The 18,334-nt window shown below is 31.6% G+C and overlaps 1 protein-coding gene across 1 annotated transcript in view; it reads left to right on the top strand.

Annotated features, from left to right (window-relative positions):
- Window positions 1–17,733, top strand: part of LOC137634943 (calcitonin gene-related peptide type 1 receptor-like) — a 223,676-nt gene extending 205,943 nt beyond the window's left edge. The window contains 4 exon segments of the mRNA XM_068367506.1: window positions 6,210–6,276; window positions 7,661–7,702; window positions 10,140–10,235; window positions 13,559–17,733. Coding sequence (XP_068223607.1) covers window positions 6,210–6,276; window positions 7,661–7,702; window positions 10,140–10,235; window positions 13,559–13,945 — 592 coding nt within the window. The 3' untranslated portion in view covers window positions 13,946–17,733.
- Window positions 17,734–18,334: the final 601 nt, after the last annotated feature.

Raw genomic sequence — 18,334 nt, forward strand, 5'->3', positions numbered from 1 at the left:
TATCATTATAATTATTAATATTAGAGGCTAAGCAACAACCCTAGTTGGAAAAACAAGATACTATAGGCCCAAAGGCTCCAACAGGGAAAAATAGCCCAGTACGGAAAGGAAGCAAGGAAATGAATACAATACAAGAGAAGTAATACAATCAAAATAAAATACTTTAAGAACAATAACAGCACCAAATTAGATCTTTCACATATAAACTATAAGAAATTTAAAAAACAAGAAGATAAATAGAATAGAAAAAAAAGCACTTGAACGTTTATTAACACAATACAAAGTGCATTAAACATTGAAGTATTATTATCATTATTATTATCATTATTAGAAGCTAAGCTACAACCCTAGTTGGAAAAGCAAGATGCTATAAGCCTAAAGGCTCCAACAGAGAAAAATAGATCAGTACTTAAAGGAAACAAGGAAATGAATACAATACAAGAGAATTAATACAATCAAAATAAAATACTTTAAGAACAATAACAGCACCAAATTAGATCTTTCACATATAAACTATAAAAAAATTAAAAAACAAGAGGAAGATAAATAAGATAGAACAAAAAAAAACCACTTGAACGTTTATTAACACAATACAAACTGCGTTAAACATTGAGGTATTATTATCATTATTATTATTATTATTAGAAGCTAAGCTACAACCCTAGTTGGAAAAGCAAGATGCTATAAGCCTAAAGGCTCCAACAGGGAGAAATAGCTCAGTACTTAAAGGAAACAAGGAAATGAATACAATACAAGGGAAGTAATACAATAAAAAAAAAATATTTTAAGAAAAAAAAAACAAGAGGAAGATGAATAAAAAAGAACAGCGTGCCCGACTGTACCCTCAAGCAAATTTTATATCCTAACAAATCTCGTATATAAAACAAAAAAGTCGAAGCAAAACAGAAAATAAAAGCTGAATTCAATATAGACAAATAATGCTCACATTCATAACTAAACTTTTTCATAATATCATTATTATTGTTACTTGCTTCTAGTGGCAGTATCGGAAACAGCTCTATGTATTGAATTGCATTTTTATTTCAATGCTGAAAATCAAATTTTGAATTTCACCACCAAGTTTTATATTTTCTCTTCAATGAACTCCATTTGGAAAAAAACCAAAAAAAGATGAGGTTTTCAATTTTACTTTCTCTTTTATTCTTTCAATTTTTTTTATTTATATATATATAGATATTTTGCTGAATCTGCGTGCCAGATTCAAATATGATTTATCAATAAACGAAATAGCATCAAAAGTCTGTGCCCTCCACCAATAATTTCTTTTCATGTCAAATTAGGAGGACGTTTGTATACTAGGGCGGATGAAGCAAACACGATCCAATTAGCAAGCGTTTCAAAAAAAAAAAAATAAAAAATAAAAAAAAAATCCACTCGATAACCAGCATCATTTTTTTATAGTTCTTCTTTGCTCCATTAATTCAGGAATGCCAATTACACGATTTAAAGAAAAAATCCTCTTTAACAATACATATACATATTACTTCAAATTCATGATACTAGCCACCATGCTCAGTTTTTTTTTCTTTCTTTTTCTTTTTGAGCTTAAGTAACTATAAATATTTTGCGATATTGATATTCTTTGTACATGTCAAGGTCAACATCTCCCCGTTTCATTAAATACCTTTAGATGTAGGTTTCAACCCCGTAACGATGACTGCTTTTCATTTTATTTCGCAACAAATATCGTTAACTTAATTGCAATAAAGCTCCAGTTTATGCCACTCATAATGTAGTGTCTTTAGAGCGCCATCATAATGATCTAAATAAATATCTCCTCTAACACCAACATTCTTTTATATACATAATTGGATCTATTGATCTTGCATGTAAATAATCATCATACGTACATTTGGACACACGGATTCATGACACACCTCGCTCTGAGGAAATGCACACTGTCATCCCCTCACTGTTAGATCCTGTGTATAGCCCCGTCCACCACCTCGCACATATCTACCTATACTAGAGTTAATAGGTTGGCCAGGGCACCAGACATCCGTTGAGACATTACTGCTTGAGAGTTATTGAGACATTTGACTAGCCAGATAGTACTACGTTGAATCTCGCCTGGTTACGGCTCATTTTGTCTTTGCCTACACACATACTAAATAGCCTGGCATATTCTTACCACTTTCTCCTCTGTCCTCTTACACCTGACAACACTAAGATTACCAAACAACTCTTCTTCACCCAAGGGGTTAACTGCTGCAGTGAAATTGTTCAGTGGCTACTTTCCTCTTGGTAAGGGTAGAAGATACTCTTTAGCTATGGTAAGCAGCTCTTCTAGGAGAAAGACACTCCAAAATCAAACCTTTGTTCTTTGGTCTTGGGTAGTGCTATAACCTCTAAACCATGGCCTTCCACTATCTTGGATTAGAGTTCTCTTGCTTAGGGGTACACAAGGGCATGCTGTTCTATCTTATTTCTCTTCTTCTTGTTTTGAAGGTTTTGTAGTTGATTTGTGAAGATCTAATTTAATGTTGTTACTGTTCTTAAAGTATTTTATTTTGATTGCTAATTCTTCACTGTCGTTTATTTGTTTCCCTTCCTCAATGGGCTATTTTCCCTGTTGGAGCCCTTTGACTTATAACATCTTGCTTTTCCAACTAGGGTTGTAGCTTAGCTTGTTACTCTCCGCGCAGTAAGGGTGTGATAAGGTGCACTTCTTCGGAGCCAGGTGTATCAGGATTCCCTGTGTCCAACTGTACTTTACAATTGCAACTAACATTCCCTCCTATACTGTTTCAACCAGTATCCACATTCCCTTGCAATTGTACCTCAAGGAGCGACTTTTCAAGACATTTCCATTGTCTAAACCCCAACTAGTCATGCCTTACCATGCAAGCTGCCATTCATATTATCTCACAAACAATGTTTCATAGATTTCGCTCTTTGTGAGATTAATATAATGCTGAGGGAATGCCCCAACTATCGTACCGAAAGAAACAGATATCTGTTCGAGGCTCGAAGTGAGGATGGCAGATTCATCCTTGCCAAGATTCTTGGACATGATGTGTCGTATTTTGCTAACAGTATTTTTAGATTTATTTCAGAAGCAGGTTTTCTGAAAGCCCTTTAACTTTTACGATGACAATTTTGCTTGTAATGGTTTTAATTGAATATTCTTTTATTAATCTTTATAATAAATGATATCGGCGTCAATAACTTTAGATGTTAGGATACCAGAAAACTTCAAATCAATCAATCATTCTTATTCATTAACTTTTTATCCTTTTATAGAAAATCAATGATTTTATGTTTTCCTTTGATGTTATTTATTAATAACCCAATCCAATCTCTACCCAACTCAGATTTGACGTTAATACCTTACCAAAGAACATCAATAATTGCATTAATTCCTGCAGACTTTCCCGTATTTTTTCCAATACTTTGTAGATGAATTTTAACTCGCAGAAGTGAATTTTTTCTCAAATATGTCATTCAATTATTCTTTCATTTCTTGTTGTGTATTTTGCACGTTTATATACACGTTTTTATCAATAGGTTTTGTAATTGTGATGGGTTTTTGTTAACTTTTTCTATAAATTGAGTTTAATTTTGTGAAAGATAGATATACTGTGGGAGGAAGTATATAAGCTCATTGCACAACGCGTATATGATACTAATAATGAAATACTTTGTTCATCGGCTTATAAAAACAAGAAGATTATCTATCTATCTATCTATCTATCTATCTATCTATCTATCTATCTATCTATCTATCTATCTATATATATATATATATATATATATATATATATATATATATATATATATATATGTATATATAGATATATATACATATATATATATATATATATATATATATATATATATATATATATATATATATATATATATTAATGTATTCGTGTGTATAGATGCACACTAAATATGCAAACACACACACACACACACACACACATATATATATATATATATATATATATATATATATATATATATATATATATATATATACATGCATACATATATTAATTTATCAATACATATATATTATATACAGTATATGCACAGTATGTATATGTATATATAAAAATTATTGTATATCGCGAGTCTCCTTTTATGTGGGATATTGTATCCTCATCTTTTTGTTGGTAATGATACAGACTGAATAACTACCCCCTTGAATGTCCACTTACACCAATAAAGCAAATCAAAAATAAACATTGAAAGGATTTCCCAAGAGCATCAAACTAAAAGGACGCCAAATAGATGTAATGGCATCAATCAACTCAAGTGCTGGTCTCATTAAACGGAGAGACAGAAGGGAACTCTTGCATTAGCGCAAGCTGTTAGAGATAACCTTCAATTACGAACCTTGATCAATACTATGTTGATGAAGCGATTGGAATTCACAGATATCCATTTTAATTGATGAGATATGATTAAGCTTTTGCATCGGCATGATGAGGTGTAATCATTCTGCTTGTAAGTAATTTGGATGTTATATTACAATGCAGAACGATGGAAACTTTGTTATCGTCCTGTTTTGTATTTGTTACTGTCGAAAACAGTTAGAAAATATAAATAGACACAATAAACGCAATTTATACATATCTGTAGGCTACATATATACATACATACACATATATATACATATATATGTGTGTGTGTGCGTCTGTGTGTCTGTGTGAATGTGTGAAAGCAGATACATGTACATGTCCATACCTATCTACTTATTATTAAGTGGTTTCCTAGTTGAGGGTGGCTCGTGAGTATACACAAGAATATCGTTACAATATAATTTTTTACACTCCTTAAACTTATGAATTGAGAATAATGTTTGTGTATGTATATATATATATATATATATATATATATATATATATATATATATATATATATATATATATATATATATATATATATATATATATATATATATATATACTGCAAATATCTGATTTACTTCGCACAACAAACAATTTAAACACCGATCATGTTGAAATATTCATGCATAAAACATTTGTTTACATTATCAGGTGTTTTCACAGAAATGTCAGAAAAACAACATCCACAATCTCGAAGCTAAAAGGAGAAGTATTATTGCTCACATTAAAAAAATATCTTTCATAATGTTGGTGAAGATACAAAATCGATTTTGTAGTTTATTTGTATATATAAGTTGTGAATTATGTTAATTTTCCATGATTAGTTTTACTTGTTACCATAACAAAAGTAAAGAGATATCCAGAAGTTAAGTTTTAAATTCTGGTTATGAGGATAGGAATGCTATGTTGATCAGTCATGGGGGAAAATGTCAAATACTGTAATGGGGAAAAAATATCAAATACTGTAATGGAGAAAAATGTCAAATACTGTAATGGAGAAAACATGTCAAATACTGTAATGAGGAAAAAATTTCAAATACTGTAATGGGGGAAAAATGTCAAATGCTGTAATGGGGTAAAATGTAAAATACTGCACTGGGGAAAATGTCAAATACTATAATGGGGAAAAAATGTCAAATACTGTAAGGGGGAAAAATGTAAAATACTCTAATGGGGGAAAATGTCAAATACTATAATTGGGGAAAAATATCAAATACTGTAATGGGGGGAAAACGTCAAATACAGTAATTAGGAAAAATTTTAAATACTGTAATGTGGAAAAATGTCAAATACTGTAATGGGAAAAAATGGCAAATACTGTAATGGGGTAAAAGTGTCAAATACTGTAAGGGGGAAACATGTCAAATACTATAATGGGGAAAAAATGTCAAATACTGTAATGGGGAAAAATGTGAAATACTGCAATGGGATGAAATATCAAATACTGTAATGGGGGAAAAATGTCAAACACTATAATGGGGAAAAAATGTCAAATACTGTAATGGGGATGAAATATCAAATACTGTAATGGGGAAAAAATGTCAATTACTATAATGGGGAAAAAATGGCAAATACTTTAATGGGGTAAAAGTATTAAATACTGTAAGGGGGAAAACATGTCAAATACTATAATTGGAAAAAATGTCAAATACTGTAATGGGGAAAAATGTGAAATACTGTAATGGGGATGAAATACCAAATACTGTAATAGGGAAAATGTCAAATACTGTAAAAGAGTTTCATAAAATTGCTGATGGGAATTACGAATCATTAGGGTAATTTTTATGAAAAAAAAATCACAGTAAAAGTTTAATTTGTTTTCCCTTTCAGGCCTGACAAAGGATCAAGTGGTGAGCTTGTTTACCAAGTAATTGCAGCTTTGGCTTCATCTTTTCAGGTAAGGTTAAAGATGACGTATTGTAAAGATGACATGTAGTGAAGATGACGTGTTGTAAAGATGACGTGTTGTAAAGATGACGTGTTATGAAGATGAAGTGTTGTAAAGATGACGTATTGTAAAGATAACGTGTTGTAAAGATGACTTGTTGTAAAAGTGACGTGTTGTAAAGATGACGTATTGTAAAGATGACATGTAGTGAAGATGACGTGTTGTAAAGATGACGTGTTGTAAAGATGACGTGTTATGAAGATGAAGTGTTGTAAAGATGACGTGTTGTAAAGATAACGTGTTGTAAAGATGACTTGTTGTAAAAGTGACGTGTTGTAAAGATGGCGTGTAGTGAAGATGATGTGTTGTGAAGATGTCGTGTTGTAAAGATGACGTGTTGTAAAGATGACATGTTGTGAAGATGACGTGTTGGGTAAATGACGTGTTGTATAGATGACGTGTTATAAAGATGACATGTAGTAAAGATGACGTGTTTTAAAGATGACGTGTTGTAAAGATGGCATGTTGTGAAGATGAAGTGTTGTAAAGATGTGTGTTGTGAAGATGACATGTTGTAAAGATGGCGCGTTGTGAAGATAACGTGTCGTAAAGATGACGTGTTGTAAAGATGACGTGTTGTAAAGATGTGTTGTAAAGATGACCCGTTGTGGAGATGACGTGTTGTAAAGATGACGTGTTGTAAAGATGTGTTGTAAAGATGACCCGTTGTAAAGATGACGTGTTGTAAAGATGGCGTGTAGTGAAGATGACGTGTTGTAAAGATGACGTGTTGTGAAGATGTCGTGTGAAGATAACGTGTTGTAAAGATGACGTGTCGTAAAGATGACGTGTTGTAAAGATGTGTTGTAAAGATGACCCGTTGTGGAGATGACGTGTTGTAAAGATGACGTGTTGTAAAGATGGCGTGTAGTGAAGATGACGTGTTGTGAAGATGTCGTGTGAAGATGACGTGTTGTAAAGATGGCGTGTGGTGAAGATGACGTGTTGCAAAGATTTGTTGTAAAGATACCGTGTTGTAAAGATGACGTGCTATCCATGAATATGTAAATAAACTAATTTCCAAGGCAAGCGCCGTATAAGCGCACAATTCTAGAGGGGTGATATGCATATAATATTGTATATAATCAGAGAGTAACTGAATATCAAGTAACAAAGGCAAGAATGATAAAGTACAGGGAAGGTAAATCAATGTAGCTGTGTAGGTGTATGTTAATAGACGCTTTTCACTTTAATAAACCTATTTTTATGATATAAAGCTAAGGTCTATTCCACAATCATTTTCTTACACTACCTCTCATCTTCAAAAAATGATTTATTGTAGAACTTCAGTTAAATAAATTTCTAACAATTTTTCCTTTCTCTTTATTCATAGGGCTTTTGTGTTGCTCTGTTGTTTTGCTTCTGTAATAGTGAGGTAAGTTTTCTTTAAATTGGTTTGTTTTACTTTAATCATTGTACCTTATTAACATGCTTAGAAACATTTTGTTTACATCTTTTAATATTATAATACTGTTCTGTTTTCTTTTATGTCATTCATTTGCTTTTCATTAATGTTCTTAATAAATCTCAATGACCTCTATGAGGATATATTGAAATCAACCTATTTATAGTTACTATTATTATTGTTAATAGCCAGACAGCAATCCTTGTGGAAAAAATAGGATGCTACAAGCTAAAGGGCTTCAACAGGAATAGCAGCCCATTGTTGAAACGAAATAGAGAAATAACAAAATAATCCAATAATGTAAATATATATATATATATATATATATATATATATATATATATATATATATATATATATATATATATATATATATATATATATATATATTAGGATCAGCAACAGCGTTGAAATAGATCAGTTATATAAACACAATGAAACTAGGTTTTTGCCAACCTATTCAACAGAATAACATTTGTAACAAGCTTGAACTTCGTAAGTCCCAAAGATACAATGGCCATATGTATCAACAATCTAGTCGCAGTTAGAATAAAAGTTCTCGAATACTGTGCTGTATTGAATCTTTTGATAGAGAAACAATGACTGTTATAATTAACTGCTTATCTAGAACTGTACAAGGTGGTACAGTATGGGAAGGTCTGAATGCAAAGCATGGTAAGTTATTAAAAGTTTTATGCAACATTCAAACAGAACTATCTGAAGACGTTAGAAGTGAATAATATCCAGCTGGTAAGGTTGCAGACACTAAAGGCACTAACGAGTCTGAGCGGAACTCGAACCCCCGTCTGGCAAACACCAGACAGAGACGTTACCAATCAGACCATAAGAGTTTGTTCAACGCAATAAGATGAGAGTAGGCAGCTGAAGACCAGACAGGCGAACAATACTCAAAGCATGGTAGGAGGAAAGAATGAAAACATTTTCCTCTAAAGAAATTGATACCAAATAAATCTCGAAAGACTTTCTCAGGATGATGAAGAAACAAACTTAATGGGATTTTCACAAGTAAACTTACTATAAAAAATCGCACCTAGAACTTTAAATGAGTTTTACATAGTAAAAGAGACATTGTCAATGCAAATATATGAATACTGAGGAGCCGCTGTTCTTGACCTACCTATATTCATACTTTGAGTAGTTAGGGTTCAACTTCAGCACGAAGAATATGCTCCAGGCTTGGTCTCTATGAAGGGACTCAGTAACTACTGTACAGTTCTATATTCAGGAGGGTGAATTGAGACAGATAGCATCGTCTGCTTATGCAACGTTTGTTTTCAAGGCCAAACAACATAATGCGTAAATAACATGAAAAGTTATAGCCGAGAACAATACCCTGAGGAACCCCAAATATCAAATACCTATAGTCACTATGGTGCCCTTCAACAACTACTCTTTGTAATCTATTACCTAAAAATTCAATAATGATACTTCTGTTCAAGTTTGAAGATAAGAGCTTCATGATTATCATGGTCAAAGGTAGGCATTACAATGAAAGTGTTGTTCAGTTAGCATTATTCGATGCAGTTTAAAAGTAAAGCTGCATAAATGTTCGAACTACTTGTTTTTTTTTCAAAGATTTTCTCAAGTCATACCTTTCACTCCCAATGGACATACCAGTGCGTCTGGCAAAACACTGTTATTTACATTTTTTGTTATATATATTTTTGATAACGTTATGAGAAACTTCAGGCATTTTCCAAAAGAATGAGACCAACCTGATCCCTCTATGACAAAAATTAAGGCTGTTAGAGCAATTTAAAGAAAATATATAGCAAAATGTGCTTGAAAGTTCAACATACCTTGGGGGTAAAAGGGTTAATATCAATATAACTTAAAGAATCTCTAGTTTTCCTAACTGCATCTTATAGAAATACAGTGTCTTCTCGAATTTCTTTACCATGCTTTGTTCTTATTGCCATATTGCACTTGAGTTATAATTTAAGTTGCAATAGTGAATAAAGTATATTTCAATTAGAAATTATTAATGTAAATGTAATATGATATACATATAATATAATAAATTGTAAGAATTGTGGCTGTATATTTGCTAATAAAGAAAAAAAATAAGTTTTGATTAGATTTACAATAATATATAGGTTGAAATCCCTATAAATTGCCTTATAATAGTTACAAAAAGGTGTCAAAAATATTCTTTTTTAACGATATATGTAATGTTAACACACACGTTTATATTCATTTGAAATTATAATGTGCTCCTTATATCACTAAAACGATCAGAATAACGTACGATATATAATATATTTACAACTTAAAACAATTTACATCTATTGCTTCTGCTTGGCCTAGACAAGATATATATTTCCTCAATTTAAGACTATTAAATCTCCAATTATAATCTTTTTCCTTTCTTTTCTCATTCACCCAGGTTATTATGGCACTGAAGAAGAAATGGTATCAGTACCAGTCCATTCACGATCACCATCGCTTCACTCTCTCCACAGCCTGTGCCTTGTCCATCAACGTGAGTTTCATTAACATAACTTTTTTATTTCCGCCATTAATTGTTTGAAAAGAGTGAATAAAGGCGTGCGATACAACACGCATGCGTAGAGAAAACTTGTTTTCAACAGTAAAACTTCGATTATAAGGTTTGGTACTTAAGCTAGGTTGATGGAACGTAACATGATTGGAGCCAATATCTTTGATAATAATCTACTTACTGTTCTACTTCTAAGGGAATTTAAGTAACAAAGGGTTCAAGAAATTTATCTCGTTTTTTCATGAAGTAACTCAATTCGATGTGCATTAGCTTCCAGCCCCTTAGTATCAGCAAGTAATCTTATTATTTTCTTTCAGCTTTTGACATAGGTTAAAGGATGTTAAATGCTCAAAGACATACTCATCCGGCTATGAAAAAACAGATAAGACCATAAGAATTTTACAAAGGAGGTGATTTTATTCTTGATATAAATATTTCTTTGAACATCAGAAATTCAAAGCTGTAGTCCTTCCTCTTCATTCCCACTGCTATCCCTACAATTAAGGGGTCGGTTGCCTGGTGCACCGTCCCCAATGCAAATTTAAAGCTGTTAGCCTTCTTTCCCACTGCTATCTCTAACATTAAGGGGCCTAATGAGCCCTCTCCAATGCCTTTTTATCAAAGGCATCCTCTTCTACCAAATCTCTTATCTCCTTATAATTCAAAGATGTAAGTGTCGGTGGTCAATTCTAAATGTCAAGAGCCATTTCAAGGCTGAGTAGATCCTTAATGAATTTAGAAAACTCTTTGATAACATGTAAAGAAGAATGGAGCGACCTTTCAAATTTAGTGTTTGCTGTCAGTCTGCGAAATGTTTCATTCAAAGACATTGAAAGGAATATGCGGTATATTTTGTTCCACTCAATATAAAAAAAAAAATTACCTAGGTGTGTGTCTTATTCTTTTGGTTTTTCTTGGCAATCATCTGTAAATTAATACTATGGATAATACAGTCCCGATGAAATCCAGGAAGTGAATATATTCTATTTCATTATCTCTGGAAGCCTTACGAACAATAGTTCATTTATGTACAGTATATATATATATATATATATATATATATATATATATATATATATATATATATATATTCATTCAAATAAGCCATATATTCTTGATACATTAATGTCTAGATTCTCTTGACGACCTCAGGATCAGAGCCCCAGGCGAAATCACATAAAGAAAATAGGCTCTGACCGGCCGGGAATCGAACCCTGGTCCAGGAACCATATATGAACAGTGACATACCACTTGGCCACGAAGAAAGATAGAAAGTCAATGACAATTCTTCTGTATATATATATATACATATATATATGCATATATATATACATACATATATATATATATATATATATATATATATATATATATATATTTATATATACTGTATATATATATACATATATATATACTGTATATATACACATATATACTGTATATATACATATATATAATGTGTATATATACATATATATACTGTGTATATATACATATATATACAGTGTATATATATATATATATATATATATATATATATATATACATATATATATATATATATATATATATATATATGCATGTATATTTATATATACAGTACACATATATATACATACATATATATATACATACATATATATATATATATGTGTGTGTGTGTGTGTGTGTGTGGGTGTGTGTGTGTGTGTGTGGGTGTGTGTGTGTGTGTGTTTAGATATAAGATACAGAAAATAGATATAATCGCTTCTTTCTATCAAATCTGGGGAATGAAACCCATCATTGTTTTACAAACAAAACAACTGGAAGTCAATGTTCCAATTCATTTTCAATACGGATTACATTTCCCGAAATCTCACAATGCTAAATTATCCATTCCATATTGAATGCATCAGTATTCAAACGAACGAGCATTGGAAGAGTTTCCAAAGAGTATTATATGTTTCATCCCCATGAATTTTGTTTACTTATTTCAGTGGTTTCCTAGAGTGAATAAAGTTCACACGACTGAATTTATTCAATCTTTTGTTATTCATGCCTACAGGACGATATATCATGACAATTTTGGGTGGAAAGCAAAGGAAATTAGACTGATAACGAGGAATGGATCGGTTTCATATTTTCAGCTTTGAACTTATATTTCGTGTGATAATATTAGAATTATTTTGATTGAATTAAATATTACGATTTCATGGGTAAATATATTACATTTACGTAATAATACTATTGAGTGAAAAGTTAAGTAAATTAGACTGCAATGATAAATAGATCTTTTTTTACATTTCTACTTTGAGTTTACATTTCGTGGGATGATATTAGAATTATTTTGATTGAATTAAATAAAAGGAGTTCCTAGGTAAATATATATAAATTATATCATAACACTGTTGAGTGAAAAAGTTAAGTATATACATTAGACTGCAATGGTAAATATATCCTTTTTTATATTTTCACTTTGAGTTTACATTTCGTGTGATAATATTAAAATCATTTTGATTGAATGAAATATCAGGACTTCTATATATTATGCTAATATTCTCTTATGAAGTATTTTCATAAATTCTATAAATATCGATTGAGGATTAAGACTTTTATGGAAGGCTTTTTAGGTGTGTTTTAATAATCCTTACAAACACGTCTGATTACTGTCTCTGGATAATTCATTTAAAGGCGAAACTATTTTGAGATGTTATAAGGAATAACAATTCAACCGTAATGGAACTCATTGCTTTCAAATATCTAATCTCAATTACGTATACGTTGTTTAAAGATGTTGAATTTCATGTATTTAGCTTATGATGAGATTAAAATAATAATTTCATCCTATAAGGTTTGATTGATTGATTGATTTGAGGTTTTCTGGCATCCTGACATCTAAGGTCTTTGACGCCGATCGTCATTTAAGGTTATCAATCAAAAATTTATGTGTGGTAATTTAGACGTATATTCCATATATTTCCATTTACTTTAAAACGAAAAAATAAATACAAAAATTTAACGGTTATGGAAAAATTAAATTGAAAATTCATTTATTTTTTAACCTTTTCGAATTGTTTTTCTAAACATTTTCGAATTATTTTTTAATATTATCGAATTGTTTTTGTTAACATTTTCGAATTGTTTTTTAATATTATCGAATTGTTTTAGTTAACATTTTCGAATTGTCTTTTAACATTTAGGAACTGTTTTTTAACATTTTCGAACTGTTCTATTTAACATTTTCGAATTGTTTTTTTCAACATTTTCGAACTGTTCTTTTTAACATTTTCGAATTGATTTTTAACATTTTAATTTTCTTTTTGCAGGGGATCCAAAGTAAAGGTGCCCAGGAGCTACGACGACTTTCCCCACTTCGAAAGTCGCGACCTCACTCTCCCTATTCGCCCGGCACACCGCGTCACCAGGACGCGGGTAAGAGCGAAGCCCTGGCAGTCAGCGAGACCGACTCTCTTCCATGGAGTTGTGTCGTAGTGGAGACCAGATTAGCTAACGACGACGAGGCCATGACATGCATGCTGGAAGGCCCCAGGAGTCCAGCTGGGACTGAACAGGAGGCAAGAACGGAAGAACGTTATGAGGATGACGAAGTTGATGAGGAGAGAACGACGCTCATGGTGAAACCGTCTGTCAGTGATGATTTGGGGTCGAATGATATCCCACTAGAAACCATCGAGGAGATAACGGAAGATTGAATATTAACGATGGAATAGTTTACGGAAGATTGAATATTACGATGGAATAGTTTACGGAAGATTGAATATTAATGATGGAAAAGTTTACGGAAAATTGCATATTAATCATGGATAAGTTTACGGAGGATTCAACATTAATGATGGTAAAGTTTACGGTAGATTCAATATCAATGATGGAAAAGTTTACGTAAGATTGAATATTAATGATGGAAACGTTTACGGAAGATTGAATATTAATGATGGAATTGTTTACGGAAGATTGAATATTAATGACGGAAAAGTTTACGGAAGATGAAATATTTATGATGGAATAGTTTACGGAAGATTGAATATTAATGATGGAATTGTTGACGGAAGATTGAATATTAATGATGGAATTGTTTACGGAAGATTGAATATTAACGATGGAATTGTTTACGGAAGATTGAATCTTAAAGATGGAAAAGTTTATAGAAGATTGAACATTAATGATGGATAATTTCAATACTTAACTTTGAGAATATCGAACTTATAAAACTGATGCGCAGACATTGGCTTACGCTGGTTCATCAGTAGAAAGATTTCCTCTGAAAATTTTCTTGTGTTTATAAATGTTGGGACGTGGATTATAGGAAATAAGAAATGAGAAACGATACCAAAAAGGATAAAGGAGAATAACCTTTCAATCATACTAATAGGATAGGAAATATCTCCAGATCAGCTGGGTAAATCTCATTTAATTAAAAGGTGAAGATGTTCGTCGTATTACTGAAAATGCAATGGAAAGAAATGTAAATAAACATCATAAAATCACTTCAATAAAGAACTTCCAGGAGCTAATTTTCAACAGCAGTTACTGAACGATCATATCCATGTGAACTGTAGATCGAATACATATTACTGCAGAGACTGAATAGCTATGACTACCATTACTATCTTAAGAACCTCATAACCAGTGGCTGAATTTTTAAGCTTTCTTGTGTCAATATTTGATAATAGATTGTGTCATATATAAATTGTGGTAGGAAATTAATCATTGATGGGGTATCTATGGTAAGAAAGAGGGCCGAAAAATAGAACTGCTAGCATTTACGAAATTAAAATGAATTCACCTACAACCTTGAGTGGTCCCAAAAATTTTCAGAGAAATTAGTGACCCGGATGCATTGAATATCGCTTATTTGTCTCTCATTCGGTGACCTTTAAATTAATACCTTAGCAGCTTTGGTTTCCGGGAGTTCCTATAACTATAGTCAATTTCTTATAATGAGGCGCATTTGGCCCCACTCGCAGCGGTGTCCTTTTAGTTTGGAAAAGTTTCCTGATCGCTGATTGGTTAGAATTATCTTGTCCAACCAATCAGTAAGCAGGAAACTTTTCTGAGCTATAAAGGCACCGCTGCGAGTCGGTGCAAATCTGCCTCGCTAAAAAAATTTACTATAGGCTCTGCAACCACCAGTATTGTTTTGAATTTATTTTTGTGATACAATCCATTGTTGGCATCGTTATTTTTATTATGATTATTATCATTATTATTATTATTAGTAGTAGTAGTAGTAGTAGTAGTAGTAGTTTTTTCAGATATTGGTAACAGTAAAAGCAACATGAACATTTTAATCATTGTAAGTAGTATACCTGTCCTTCAAGAATGTTCAGCAATGTTGAACTAATTTTGATATAAGATTTCTAACATGTTTCTCTTAGGGAAAACATATTTCTTAAAGCAGTATTGTCGTACCATGGCAATCATTCTTTTTATATTAGATTGAAATTACTTGAGTGTATATAAATGGTAGTTCTTGCTACAATCTATCCTATCAACTTAGGATTTTACATCATGCGGTAAAAACTGGTTGATTTCGTGCATACTATGACGGAATATAAACAGTTGCTAGCATTAATCTGAACGGTGAATTATAAAAGAAGTTATGAAGATAATCAGCAATAATAATAGATTTTTTGTTTGAAAAACACAAGTTGTTCCTGACAGCTGTTTTGTTAATTCCTGAACTCTGAATATCATTTCTAACTGGGTCTAACGCTCAATTCACCATATGTTAATCATAGAGTAGCTATTTTTTATTCTAACATGCCACAGCTCATAAGCCAAGTCTTACCCTTGTTTCCTAGGTCCTTTTACTTTCCCACCGTTATCCCTACATTAAAGGGTCGGTTGCCTAATGCACCCTCTGCAATGCCTTCTATCAAAGGTATCCTTTCCTACCATACATTTTCTCTACATATCATATTCACCTTATCTTGCCATCTAATTTTCTACCTCACTCTCGATCTTCTCCCCCTAACAGGTTCCTCACAAGCTCTCCTCACACTCCCTCCCCACCTTCCAGCTTCAACACGTGCCCACACCATCTCAGCCCTGACACCCTCATCATCTCTGCAATCTTCACTGCGCCTGCCATTCTTCTTATTTCATAATTTTCCAATCTTACAAGCAGTAATATTCCTTACGACATGGGTTACTATCTGCAATATATGAGTGGAGCAATGTTAGTTATTATTTATGTCTTATTACTTGTCAAAAGATGACTGACAGTAGCCGAGAAAACTGAGTTTCTGCAGCTGCTCTTTAGACTTGCTTCATCATTCCTTACACGATGCGCAATGTAACATAATCCCATGATTACGCGTATATTAGAAGAAATAATTTTTGTTCATTTGTTTTATCTATCCCCTACAACTCAAAATAGATTGAATTTACTTATTTTTTTTTTTCTGCTGCATATTTGATATGATTCCAAGGCTATCATATTATAAACAATATCAAGCTCTTGTTTCGCTATAAAGTTGCCAACGTGCAATAATGAGACCCTGACCGATCAGGACTATGTCAACTTATTTAAAAAATGCATTGAGCTTCACGTTTCAAAGCTCAACAAAATCATCTGTACCCTAGGAACGCAGAGCAAAATTTCAGTCAAGTTATTACTAATATTAATTATAATTTTCATGATTGTTATTACAGATATAGTAGTAGTAGTAGTAGTAGTAGTAGTAGTAGTAGTAGTAGTAGTAGTAGTAGTAGTAGCAGAATCTTTATTCGTAATTATTGATGTAATTACAATACCAATTACATAAACTGAACACCTTAAAAATGAAGAAGACTCAACTCTTAAAGACAGTCTGGTTTGGGAAAAGTATAATAAGTGCTAAAACACCTTCCAAAATCATCTTTCTTATTGGGAGACATTGTGTTTATTCCTGCATCGCATAGTTTTACAGTTTCTGTACAATCTGTTCCTGAAGATAAACTATCTAGCAACTCTTTATAAAATTTCATCGGACTATTGCATTTACAGATCATCAGTAAACATTAATATAACTAGTGTAACTAATTCCATCAGGAAAGGGTTAAGTAAATATCTTCTTTCATAAGGAAAGAGCCTTTGGACACATGTGTACCGATACTTGCATGTGGTTTAAAACATTAAATCCAATTCCCTTTACTCTAGAATACTCAATCTTTGTTGATATTCAGCCGAAAATTTTATAGACATGGGAGAATTTCGATAACCTTGATGGTGATAATTTGAAACTTCAACCACATTTCAAGACGGAAACATTGTAATTATCATGATGAAATTGGGTATACTACATGATACTAAAGCTGATGAAGTATGATGATAATGATAATATAAAATGAGATTGATATAAATTTTGAGACATTTATTTAATATATTCTCTTAAAAGAATTAAAGTCACCTAATAAATACTCTGTGAGATTAATAAAAGCTAATGGAAACGCTGAAAAAATATGGCTAAGAATGCATTTAATAATTCTAATAATATAGATGTATATATATACTGTATGTATATGTATATACACGTATATATATACATATATATATGTATGTATATATATGTGTATATATATATATATATATATATATATATATATATATATATATATATATATATATACATATATGAAAACTTTGTATGAAGTATTAACATATACGTATTCGTGTTCAAAACTGTAAAAGCTTTGTCTGCGAATAAACTTTTCTATACAAATTTTAGTTTATATTCATAAGTCATTAAAACAGGAAGGAAGACGACCCTGTAAACCTGTGACCCTGTGACCCGACATTCGCTTGAAATTTATTTTACTGCCCATTGACCTTCGCCTGTGTCTTTGAAGAATTAGTGACATTGGGGGTGTTGCTTAAGGTCTAGGTTCGACGTGTCAATGGTGCTTTTCTTGGTTTATACGTAGATGTAGTATTGATATGCGGTATGTATGTATGTATGTATGTATGTATGTAAAAATATATATAAATATATATATATATATATATATATATATATATATATATATATATATATATATATATACTGTATGTATATATATACATAAATATATATATATATATATATATATATATATATATA

Source organism: Palaemon carinicauda, chromosome 45 (assembly GCF_036898095.1).
Source record: "Palaemon carinicauda isolate YSFRI2023 chromosome 45, ASM3689809v2, whole genome shotgun sequence".
Taxonomy (NCBI): Eukaryota; Metazoa; Arthropoda; class Malacostraca; order Decapoda; family Palaemonidae; genus Palaemon; species Palaemon carinicauda.